Consider the following 12,693-nt stretch of genomic DNA (forward strand, 5'->3'; position numbering starts at 1 on the left):
ACGAACAATCAAACTATCAACCTTAAGCTTAGACACGATCTTAAACAAACTCTATGTCTAGATGAATGTTCATTTACTAACACATTTCAAACAACAAATGTTTTTGGTTGAATAATATGGAAGCAATCTTTACTAACAGGTCTAAGGCTACCTTAGCACTTCTAACAACAAATGTCTTTGGCAAAATATGCTAAAAGCTTAGAAGAGTTGTTTCAGGCATTTCATCTAACACCTTTTGGGTGGGAAATGCCTAAAGATCAACTTTTGAGAAGCTAACTCAGAAGATGCATTATGATTATTCTACTAGCAAGGTTTTGGAATGATCTACTCTAAACCTACTCTAAAACATCCTACCTCTAACCTAATCACCCTTAATTTTCCTAACCCATGAATTCAAATGGTGATTACTCACTACTCTTCATGATTCCTCTTAAACTCATTTTGGATTTCAGATTAATCTTACAGAGGGATGCAACAACGAATTGGAAACACAGAATTGCAATAACTAGATGAACAAAGATGATTCAAGAGATGAACTTTCCAAAGGTTTTTGGCTGCTAAAGGTACTTAAAACATAGGTTTTCAAAAGTAAAAACTTGCATAAAGAAATGACCAAAAGGCCCTTAGAAAACATGAACTCGGCCAAACAAATAGACGCGGAGCAACCTCGGTTATTTTTCTCGTGTCAATCCTATCTATCTTCGATATTTTTCTCCTTTTTGTGTCATTTTGGTTATTGCTCGATATAAATATTGATTTTTTAGTTTATTCTCATTTCTTTCTTTTATTTTGGCATGAGATTTAGAAAATGTTTAAGATTCAAAATTATTAAAGAGATACATACTTAGGTTAAGATTTGCGCCTTGTGCAGAATAAATACTTATTTTATATTTTCTGCATAATATGAAATAATAAAATAGTAAATAAATATTAAATAACTAAGAAATCAGTTACTATAATGTAATAAATTGGCTTGCACATATAAATCAAATGACCGCTCTTGTTTAGTCATCTTTTAAAGCAATCATGCTTTTATTTTAGAAGTTGTAGACAGACTTTTAATTTCTACAGCCACTTTTAAAAGCAATCATGCTTTTATTTTTAAAATTGAATCCAAAGCCAAAACATTAAAAAATGAAATATGCTAGTTTTAAAAAGCAATTTCTCTAGAGCTTTTATTTAGTGCTCTGAAAAATTTCTACAGCAAAATAAATTAAAGCCAAAGCTAAAAATTTAAAGCCTAAATCTTAGTGCAAAAAATAAAAAGCCACAGCTTCATCCAATCAAACCCAATATATAATAAATAGCCACTTTGTTTTAGTTAATATCATATGATATCATATGGTTGGTATTAAATGTTTCTAGTGAGATATAAAAATCGAATTGGACCAACATGTTTTTCAATTTCAATGTGAAGTTGACACGTAAGATTAATTAATTACCTGATTGATTGACACATAAACAAGAGATCTTTTTTAATTATTACGAAATTGAGGTTATATTTATTTCCGAAAGTCTTAACTCTCTCTTCTTGACAATCAACCTCAAGCTACTTCATTGCTCATTTTTGTTGATATCTAAGTTCTTTGGTTCCATTGTAGTTGTTGATTGCCTATTGCCTCAACCTAGTACTCGACCACCAAACATTCTTACCGTTGTCTAGATTACTCGCTTTAATGTTTGAATGGTATTGGGACTAAAATATTTTGCATGTTTTTAAGAGATACTTTAGTTAGTGTCTTCATATCATCTTGTGCAGTTTCATTTTCTCCTTAATAGTTAGACAGATTCAGACTAAGATATTTCCCTACAACAGCAAAGTGTTTGATGTTTATTAGTGATGCAATGTAACTTGTTAGAAATGACGCATGCATCTACCACAGGCGGGTCTATACTTGCCATTATAATCATGTAGCATATTCGCCCATATATATATATATATAGTTTTCTTAAGATTCAAGGTTATGCATAAACATCTAAACTAGTTTCAAATTATAGCCTTAAAGAGAAAAGCTAATGGCTCAAATTTCATTGAAATCTCTGGCATACTCACTTCAATAATTTTATTCTTCTTTTTGTTGGTTGAAGTCTAAATTTCTTCATTGTTTTACAATTTCTATAGATATGAAAATATATCTTTGCAAGGTTAGAATTTAGAAACATTAATAACGAAAAATACTTAATTCGCAAAAGGGAATCTGTTGAATAATTGTTAGTATAGACTATAGACTATAGAAAATAGACGTAATGATCTAGTCTTTATCCAACTCTCGAAACTTGAAATATAAGGTCTTATAATGACAACATGAAGACAACTCGAGCCTCTAGGCAATCATTTACCATTGTATAAGTTTTTTTCAACGAGTTATTCGAATATCTAACCCACAAATTTCAAAGTCCACTGATTGGTCTTCCACCTCAACATGTCAAGAGTTGGAAGGCCAATCAAATTACTACAAAAGTTTCAAGATATGGAATGGAAAACGGTACGAGGAAAGGGTAAACGTAGTCGTCGAAGCCGTGGGAACCATCTTCAAACTACCTAGGTCTTTCATCTCACTCTTGTATCACTAAATTTATTTTCATAAGTTTTTATTTTCTAAGATATTTCTTAACTAAATATGAGGTTTGTCTCATCGTATTTTCTCAAACTTATGGTTTTTTAACCATACATTTGTATGTTCCTATGTTTTTAAATTTGAATGCCCTTTTACAAAAAAAAATAAAATTCAAAGTCCAAAAAAGATTTTCTAGGGTGTATCTATATAGAAACATGCAATGCATAGTTGGAGGTGTGCTCGGGTAAGTCATAAGTGGAACCACTTTAACCACGAATATGTTGGATGAAAGTTAGGCACGCTTTGACATCATCCTAAAGTCAGCTTTCACGAAATCCTTCTTGGTCCTTTAACCCAAGATGCATGTATAATCACACCATTAAATAACATTAGATGTATTTTAAAAGTGAGTTATTCCGTTAACATAGTATGATATTAGATTACGTGTGGTGGACAACCAGTCGGCAAGCTGTTCATTAGGCAGGCCACTTCTGAAGACAAGAATAAAAGTGTGTGTCCTTTTTAGTGTACCTTGTACCCCATATTTTGGCTTCTCCACCATGAGCCTGTATAAGGGTATGCCGTGGGGGATTGGCTTCACTTCAAGATCCTTAATTATGTACACATATACACGAGGATGGTATTGATAATATTGATGATGATGGTTATGAATCATAACTTATGATGGTCATAATAAGTAGGATTTTGTTTCAGCTAAGGGACTTAAACTCGACAAGAGAAAATAGCTTGTTAAGGGGCAAAAGAGAAGTAACAAAAGGTTAAATAAAGTGGAAACTCCAACAAAGATATCATTCTCTTTTGAGTGGATTAGCTCCACGCTTAATTAAGGCGCATATCAATACAACTTACGTGGGTCCCAATCTAATTCTTATGTTCCTTCCAATATTTACAGTTTTGTATAATATACGTAATTATTTTATTATCAACTCCCTAATTCGGATTATTATTTTGCTAACGACGATGATGTAGTTACAAAATTGCAAACTCTTAATTCATCCACTGCTTTTAAAAAACTGAACGTCATATAACTATTCAGTCTACCTCTAATATTTGATTACATCAAATACTTGGGCGTAAATGTGTTAGAATTGTAAGCTATACTAAACTCTTCTATAAACTGAGGAGATCAGTTTGAGCTTGGACTATAAACATTGCAACTATTCAAAGAACCCTATACTAATATATATATTTATACCTCAATCAAGAGAATGATTTTTATAATTAGTAAAATAATTTAAATTTAATGTCCTAAATTTTAAACTCTGAAACCATAAGTCTTAAATTCGAAGCAAAAAAATAAATAAAAAATCTTAAATATAATTTATGCTAAACTCCAAACTTAAAAATATTCTGTTTTCTTAACTGTGAAAAGGTTTGTCTTCAGAAGAAAATAACAATCTTTAGTAGTCCATTTTTATGTTCATTATCTTTACTATCCCTATCAAATGGTAACTTTTTAAAAGAGGAAAAGAAAAATAATCAGATTATTGAAATGTCAAAACATCGTTCAACGCCGTCCATGGGGAACTCACAAGTATACATATGTAGGGCGTGTACTGGTCATGGACCCCACCATAATGGGCAGTGAGGCAATATCGTAATAAAAGAGACTGCGCGTGTTGTTTCATGATGTATCGCAGTGAGTGATGTGTATTTCATATTTCCACAATCCATGCTTTGTAGAGGTGTCGTGTTTTGCTGCACTCCTTCACCATTCCTCTACGTTCTATTCATATAATATAACATCATGGGTTTTTGAATAGTAAACCAATAGAGAAAGAGAGCCTTCAAACTGATTTTGTCTTAAATCTTTTTGTAATGTAGCTTGTTCTACATTTTTATAATTTAAGAAAAATCCCAAGAACAATACATCTCTTTTGGACTAGAGTGAGCAGTTCAAGGCTCTTTCCAAACAAAGCAACACTCGAACTCAGGGAAGCATGACCACACGATGGTGGTCTAGTGATTGGGAGTTTTAAGTTTTTTTTTTTTTTTGATAATCCAGGGATTCCCCACTTACGTGGTCATTCTCCTGGGTCCGGTTAGGCAGCGGTCCACTTCACCCGGGAAGGCTTTATCTGGGCTGGGGACAAGGCCCAACACCCAGTACCGCATTTGGTGATAGAATTGGCAGTTCGCCTCCGCCTGGCGTCGAACCCGTGAGCATGACAATTGGTTCACATGGTCCTTACCAAGTGAGCTACTTCATCCCGTCAAGCATTCCACTATGCTATATCATATGACCACGTAGATATAGACTTATTGTTTACGGCTTACTAAAATAACCGAAGAAAAGTTCCATTTGCGAATTGCACCTCCACTTGATAATAATCTGGATCCTTCCATATGGTTACAATACTCCCATGTTAAAAAATGTAGGGGAGCGTCCACATTTATTAAGTTTTGTTTTACTGTTCTATTTACGGAACTATTTTGGGATAGTAGATTGTTTTACTTCTCCTTCAATTCAACACAGTTCTCAAACTTTTGCATGGAGTTGGATTTGAACTAACATGCTCAAAAATCTTTACAGAGGTGACAATATTGTCTCTTGCATTAACGGATCAGTAAACCATATTACTTCCAATAATATTATACTTGAAACTGTAGATTACTAATTAGTAATTAGACATGATTATAAAGAAAGCATAAATGGATTGATTGAAGTAAACATGCGGCCGAATTCTGGCGGATGATATTTGTAGTAATCATTACCCAGTCTCATGCCAACGAGATTGATCATTGTACAAAGAAAACCTCGTTAGAGCATTTTCAAAGAGACACAAAAATTTCCTATATATTGCACACTAAAATAGAATAACTCTATTATAGAGTTGAATTTGCTCCAATAGTTCACTTTATAATAGAGTTACTCTATAATAAAGGAAATATAGAATAATGTTGATTTTTCACTCCAAATATAGAATTAAAAAACAACATTACTCTATATTTCATTCTATTATACAGTGAACCGTTGAAGCAAATTCAACTCTATAATAGAGTTACTCTATTTTAGAGTGAAATACAGAATAATTTTTTGTGTACCATTGGAGATGCTCTTATCCCATTCATCTAACTAGACTGTACAGAGATATTCTTTTCCATCGTAACTAGTGAACATTAGGAGGGACCTAACAAATCGTATATTCCTCCTCTAAAAGTAATTTAGGTTGCACCCTCTATAAAAAGGTAAGAGTTGGCTTCTCTCTGATCATATCAATATCACGAAGCAATATTACTCCTCTCTATCTCATCTTTCTTCTCTCGGGTCTATATCTCTTTCTGTTTTCTTAACTTGTTGGATATGGGAGAAGTCGTAGAGATCATGTTCGGAAATGGATTCCCGGAGATTCACAAAGATACGACACCCATTCAAACCCTCCACTCCAACCAGCAGGAGTGCCATTGGTACGAAGAAACCATTGATGATGATCTCAAGTGGTCTTTTGCCCTTAACAGGTTTTCTTCGTTTAGTTTTGTCTTAACTTCGCATACTTTTTTTATCTCATTTTCCTAATCATTCTTTTTGTTTTTCTTTTCCTCTATATAATAGTGTTCTCCATAAAGGAACTAGTGAATACCAAGACATTGCTCTTTTGGACACCAAACGTTTCGGAAAGGTGCATTTTCCTCAATTAGTAGTTTTTTTTTTTTGTATAGCTTTGATTAACAATAAATTATTTAGAGCATCCCTATATTGTATAGTATGAATAAATGGTAATGAATTAAACAGGTGCTTGTGATTGATGGGAAAATGCAAAGTGCAGAAAGAGATGAGTTTATCTACCATGAATGTCTGATCCACCCGGCCCTCCTTTGCCACCCCAAGTAGGCACTCAAAATAATTTTACTATTAATTCTCTGAAAGACAACTACTATTGAAAAATGCTTACATGAACATGTTATATAAACATACTCTCAAACGGTAAGTGGAATTGGATTAGTTATTTACATAAACTATTGTTTGCTCTCTATATAGCCCCAAGACAGTGTTTATAATGGGAGGAGGTGAAGGCTCAGCCGCAAGAGAAATATTAAAACATAAGACGATCGAAAAAGTGGTCATGTGTGATATTGATCAGGTAATTAAACCTGTTATCTCTTTAATCTTTATGCATACATTTATACATTCCTAAAACACAAATGTCTTTTTCCAGGAAGTTGTTGATTTTTGCAGGAGATTTCTGACCGTTAACAGCGACGCTTTTTGTAACAAGAAGCTTGAGCTTGTTATCAAAGATGCAAAGTAAGGAAACTAAAGAAAATTGAAAACAAGATTTATGACTTTAAATGTTCTTTTTCTTGATAAATACTTGAAATTCTCTTAATTTAATTATAATAACTTGGATGTGAAAAGGGCTGAATTGGAGAAAAGGGAAGAGAAGTTTGATATCATAGTGGGAGATTTAGCTGACCCAGTAGAAGGTGGGCCTTGTTATCAGCTCTACACCAAATCCTTCTACCAAAACATCCTTAAACCCAAGCTTACCCCTAATGGCATTTTTGTTACTCAGGTCTTTCATTTTTCCTTGTTAGTTTATAATTTAGGGGGGAAAAGCTAATAAAAACACTTTATTTAATTTAACACTTTTTCACATTCTTAAAAATATAGGCCGGGCCAGCAGGGATATTCACTCATAAAGAGGTGTTTACGTCAATTTACAATACCTTGAAGCAAGTCTTCAAGCGTAAGATAGCTTCTTTGTGTCTTTTATATACTTTTTGTATACATGTGAGTTCATTGTGATGATTAACTATTCAATGAAAACAGACGTTAAGGCTTACACAGCACATGTGCCGTCATTTGCGGATACGTGGGGATGGGTGATGGCATCAGACCAAGAATTTGAGGTAGAAGTGAATGAAATGGATCAAAGAATCGAAGATAGAGTGAAAGGCGAGTTGATGTATTTAAACGCTCCTTCTTTCCTCTCTGCTGCTACTCTCAACAAGACCATCTCTCTCGCGTAATTTCCACACAGAAAAATTCTCTTGCTTTTTGGTTAATTAATTAATGAATTTACAGACAAAATCTGAATCTAAAACTGACAGGCTGGAGAAGGAGACTGAAGTTTATAGCGAAGAGAACGCGAGATTCATTCATGGTCATGGTGTGGCGTACCGGCATACTTGAAGAAGAACCGGGTTCAGTTTCATTAATACCACAGCATGTCTAAAAAGCCGGTTTTGTTTCTCCGCACATGCATAACCGGGCGTTGTCTTCATTACTTTAGCTGCCTTTTCTTTTCTACAATTGCTTGTTCCTCAAGTTACTCTTTGTTCAGTTTGGTTAAAAAACTATATTGCGAGCCCCATCTTCATTGATGCTTTCAACATATTATTTACTTGTCTACACCAAATTCTAGAGATCAAAACCTAGGTCAATTATAATGTTAAGTTGTCTAACAAACTGAAAAAGGCGCCGAGGCCCGCGAAGATGCAGGAGAGTATCGATTCAAGGTATCACTGGGCATTTTGTGATTCTTTCATTGAGTGGAAGTGGAAAGATTGATTGATCTTTTGTAAGCAGAAACCTAGTGGATGGCGACACGGCCACGCTGCAGATGATTGTTGAGAATACGGCGGGAAAGAATCAGACGGGAGGGAGCAAAGACACTACTCTCAGCTATGAAAAGAGTATGAGAGGTGGCTTCAATCTTGGCGACCAGTCGATGGAGCTGGGATCGACGAAGAGAGTAATTGACCTTAACATACTGAAAAAAGTGTTTGAGGAGAGGCGCCTGAAGAGTCAGGGTTGTGTCGACACGACGGTGATGCAGGTGCCGGAACCGAGGAATCCTCAGAAAGGATGGTTTGGCTTTGGCTTCACAAACTCGAAAAAGTCCAAGGAACAGAGTCTTGTAGGTTCAAGTTGAGGTTTTTGTGATTCTTTTGATGACTTAGCTAGTGGAGTGAATGATCTTTTCGTAAATAGGAAGTGAAAAGCTTGATCTTTAGTAACTTTTTATGAAAGATAAAGATTTGAGAAAAGATGTGATTTTTTTTTTTTGTGTGATTCTCATTATCCATTTTTGTATGCAATTCTTTTTTGCTATGCATGTACACAGAACATGGGATGGTCAAGCAACCAACCTCAAGATACAGCCGCAAGATTTAAGTTAATTATGTTTTGTAACTTTGATTGTATGTTTCGCACTTCATATCTTGTTTGTTTAAGTGAACGTATTTATTTGTTATTGCTTGGTTCTGGTTCTATGTGGTGAAACTGCTGGAAGCTCTAAGAAGATTGTAGGCCTCACAGCTCCTTCATTGACTACTAGGTAAGTTAAATGTGTATGTGTCTTAATTTGAGTTGTTTTTTACAATCCATGCCTGGTTGGTTATTGGATATTTTTTTTCTGCGTAGTGAAACCGTTGTAAGCGCTGAGAAGATTGTAGAAAGGTAAGTGAGACATGGTTTATTACACATTGGGAGATTACTTGTTAATTTTTTTTATGGTATGGCAGTGGGAGGCATCATGATGACCTTGATCAGAAGTTGCACCCACAAGAGATCTTTAACAAAAGAAGGTAAAGCTTTCTGATAGATTCGGATTTAATTATGGGTTTACAACTTAAAACCAATTGGTAATTAGTGGATTGACCCTAACCCTTTATATATTACTTAATGTCCCATTGATTTTCCAATGTGGGATACATATCCTTAATATCGGTCCATCCTCGAGATGATGGCTCTTATCGGCCAGAAATCTCGAAAAAATTTTAAGACAGTTATACTCGGTCGAGCGAGTCAATTACGACCTATATACCCGGTCGGGTAGGGTTAATATTAATTAGGGGTTTAACTTATTAGGATCTGGGCTCTGATACCATGTTAGATTCGGGTTTAATTATGGGCTTCCAACTTAAAACCAATTGGTAATTAGTGGATTGACCCTAACCCTTTATATATTACTTAATGTCCCATTGATTTTCCAACGTGGGATACATATCCCTTAATACTTTCTTTATACATTAGTTGTAAACATGATTTCTTCCGAATATGCTTTGTTTAAATATTTTTCTTAACAGTAATGAACTTTGATTTCACTGGCGTGAGAAGAAGGGTGATGATGATGAGAAACATCCACCATATCAAAGGTCAGTCTTCTCGGAGGAGGTTCACTCTTTTATACTTCCATCCGCTACCGTTTTGAGAATTTTCAGCCAGATTGGTCAACTTATCTACCAAAGGAAGCTTGGTAGAGCCGAGGATCAACTAGAGCTTTCATCCAGATTGGTCGACTTATCTATCAAAGGAAGCTTGGTGGAGCCGAGGATAAACTAGAGCCTACGTATGATAAGGTGGATTTCTTATTTGGCATCTCTATATACTTGTATCTTGCATCAAGAATGGATATTCGCTTGGTACCGAGAACACCATGAGGAATCTTCTTGAAAATCTCTTGGATCATTGATGAGTGTATTAGTCTTTCCACGGGGCTTGGAGCGTTAGCAATAATGAACAATATTATAAAAAGAAACAAGCATTATCAATGCTTTCACATATATAATAATATTCTATAAAAATATATCATGTATACAATGATATTTAAAAGTTAGAAATATTTAGTAAATTAATTTTTAACTCCAATTAATTTGAAAATAAAAAATCTCAACATTACATTGTTAGAAGCGTTGTGAGATTTATTGATAATCCAATAACATTAATTTAAATCTTTAAAATGTTTCTTTTACAAATTTTGGTCAAATAAGTAACATTAAGTTATTGAAAATTTCTCATTGTACTCTAAAATTTTCAATGTTACAATCAATATATTATTTTCGGTTGATTAGTTTCTATTTTGTCTTGTTCAAAATTATTTTTGGTGAATCTATATTTCATTATCATTGGATAATGTATTCTTCTCTCACATCATATAAATTATCTGTCTAATCATCAATATAAAATTAATAGTCTCCAATTCATCTCAAAATACTTTTTTAAGAAAATCATCATTTTTTGTATTTTTCTCTTTAATGAAATATGAATTCCACTACGAAAATTCTATTTTCATATCTTTGGGTCTTTCAAACTTTATATTTGATTGTTGTGCATCCATTTGATCATAAAAAAAATCATAAATAGTTGTTTTAATTTGATTGGTCGATAGCTTTTAATTTGTATCTTACTATATTAATTGAAAAGTCATTTAAGTGACTTTTTCTTACATGTCGATCATTGGTGAATTCAAAAAAAAATTGTTATAATTTGATTGGTCAGTAGCTTTTAATTTTTCCTACTATATATTAACTGAAAGGTCACTTAAAAGATTTTTGCTTACATGTCGATCATTGGTAAAAATCTAATAAAATTTGTTATAATTTGATTGACCAACAACTTTTAATTTTTATCCTACTATATATTAATTGAAAAGTCAATGGAATTTTACTTACATATTGATTATTGGTGAAATCCAAAAAATATTGTATAATTAGAGAAGTCAATTAAGTAATTTTTGTTTACATGATCATCGGTGAAGTCCAAAAAAAACTGTTATAATTTGACGTCATAATTATAATTTATATTCCTCATGGGACTATTATTTTGCTAGCGACAATGATGTATACACAAACTCTTAATTTCACTCATTGTTTCTATAAAAAAAATTGAACGTCATATAACTATTCAGTCTACCTGTAATATTTGGTTACATCAAATACATGGGCGTAATGTGTTAGAATTGTAAGCTATACTAAACTCTTCTATAAACTGAGGAGATCAGTTTGAGCTTGGACTATAAACATTGCAACTATTCAGAGAACCCCTATACTATATATTTATACCTCAATCAAGAGAATAGTTGTGATTATTATAATTAGTAAAATAATTTAAATTTAATGTCCTAAATTTTAAACTCTGAAAACATAAGCCTTAAATTCGAAGCAAAAAAACTAAATAAAAAATCTTAAATATAATTTATGTTAAACTCCAAAATTAAAAATATTATGTTTTCTTAATTGTGAAAAGGTTTGTTTTCAGAAAAAAAAAATCTTTAGTATTCGATTTTTATGCTCATTATCTTTATTATCCCCACCATGGACGACGTTGTACGATGTTTTGACATTTCAATAATCTGAGTCCATGAAGCCACTCGAAGTTGCTTATCGGTTCAACGATTTTGTTTCCCCTTTGTTGGTAAGTTGGGCATCGCTTATTAATTTGGGATAGTTGTTATTTAAGTTCCTAATACCCCTCCTCGAGATGACACAATATTCAGTGGGATATATATAACCAATGTGAAATATATATCCCTAATATCCTTCCTTGAAATGATGGCTCTTATCGGTCAGAAATCTCGGAACTTTAGGACATTTATACTCGGTCGAGCGAGTTTAACACAACCTTTATACCCAGTTGGAAGGGTTAATCGCGACCTTTATACCCGGTCAGAAGGGTTAATTTTAATTTTAATTAGGAGTTTAGGGTATTTAGGATCTGACTCTGATACCATGTTAGATTCGGGTTTAATTATGGGCTTCCAACTTAAAACCAATTGGTAATTAGTGGATTGGCCCTAACCCTTTATATATTACTTAATGTCCCATTGATTTTCCAATGTGGGATACATATCCCTTAATACCTAATGTTATTGAGTTGTAACCTATATTTACCATTAAACTTATTACTTGTACTTTGCGTAGACAAACAGTGATTTTGATGCGAAACCCATGGTAATGCTTCTGGGTCAATATTTGATGTTAGGAGTTTTCAAGGCTCCTAAGACAAATGTTGTAGTATAGTGAATATCGAACCAGTTCTGAGGGATATCAAAGCACTGAGAATGCAACTACTCACTTAATCTAAGTGCAACCAATGATTTAGATGGGTTTTAAACTACTACCAATACTAGAAAGCAATAACAAAATGATACTTTCTTGACTAAGGGAAAAGAGAACTCATGGGCATAGGGATTAGACCTTGGGTGATCAAGTATCGAACTAAGGATGGCAAATGATCAATCAAACTATCAACCTTAAGCCTAGACACAATTCTAAGCAAGCTCTATGTCTAGATAAATGCTCATTTGCTAACATATCTCAAACATCAAATGTCTTTGGTTGAATAATATGAAAGCAATCATTACTAACAAGTCTATTAGCTATCTTAGCA

The 12,693-nt window shown here is 33.4% G+C and overlaps 1 protein-coding gene and 1 long non-coding RNA gene across 2 annotated transcripts; both read left to right on the forward strand.

The window, feature by feature from the left end:
• The first annotated feature begins 5,784 nt into the window (after window positions 1-5,784).
• Window positions 5,785-8,166, forward strand: LOC106321129 (thermospermine synthase ACAULIS5). Its single transcript, XM_013759448.1, has 10 exons — window positions 5,785-6,038; window positions 6,133-6,199; window positions 6,313-6,407; window positions 6,559-6,661; window positions 6,737-6,825; window positions 6,937-7,093; window positions 7,192-7,267; window positions 7,351-7,546; window positions 7,632-8,039; window positions 8,110-8,166. Exons 1-9 carry the CDS (start codon window positions 5,884-5,886, stop codon window positions 7,711-7,713), a joined length of 1,020 nt encoding a protein of 339 aa, XP_013614902.1. The 5' UTR covers window positions 5,785-5,883; the 3' UTR covers window positions 7,714-8,039; window positions 8,110-8,166.
• Window positions 8,167-8,908: 742 nt separating this feature from the next.
• On the forward strand, window positions 8,909-10,014 carry LOC106321131. The gene is made up of 3 exons (XR_001265997.1): window positions 8,909-8,982; window positions 9,048-9,110; window positions 9,612-10,014. It is a non-coding gene; the product is annotated as an uncharacterized LOC106321131 (long non-coding RNA).
• The last annotated feature ends 2,679 nt before the right edge of the window (window positions 10,015-12,693 follow it).

The sequence above is a fragment of the Brassica oleracea genome, unplaced genomic scaffold (assembly GCF_000695525.1).
Source record: "Brassica oleracea var. oleracea cultivar TO1000 unplaced genomic scaffold, BOL UnpScaffold01250, whole genome shotgun sequence".
Lineage (NCBI taxonomy): Eukaryota > Viridiplantae > Streptophyta > Magnoliopsida > Brassicales > Brassicaceae > Brassica > Brassica oleracea.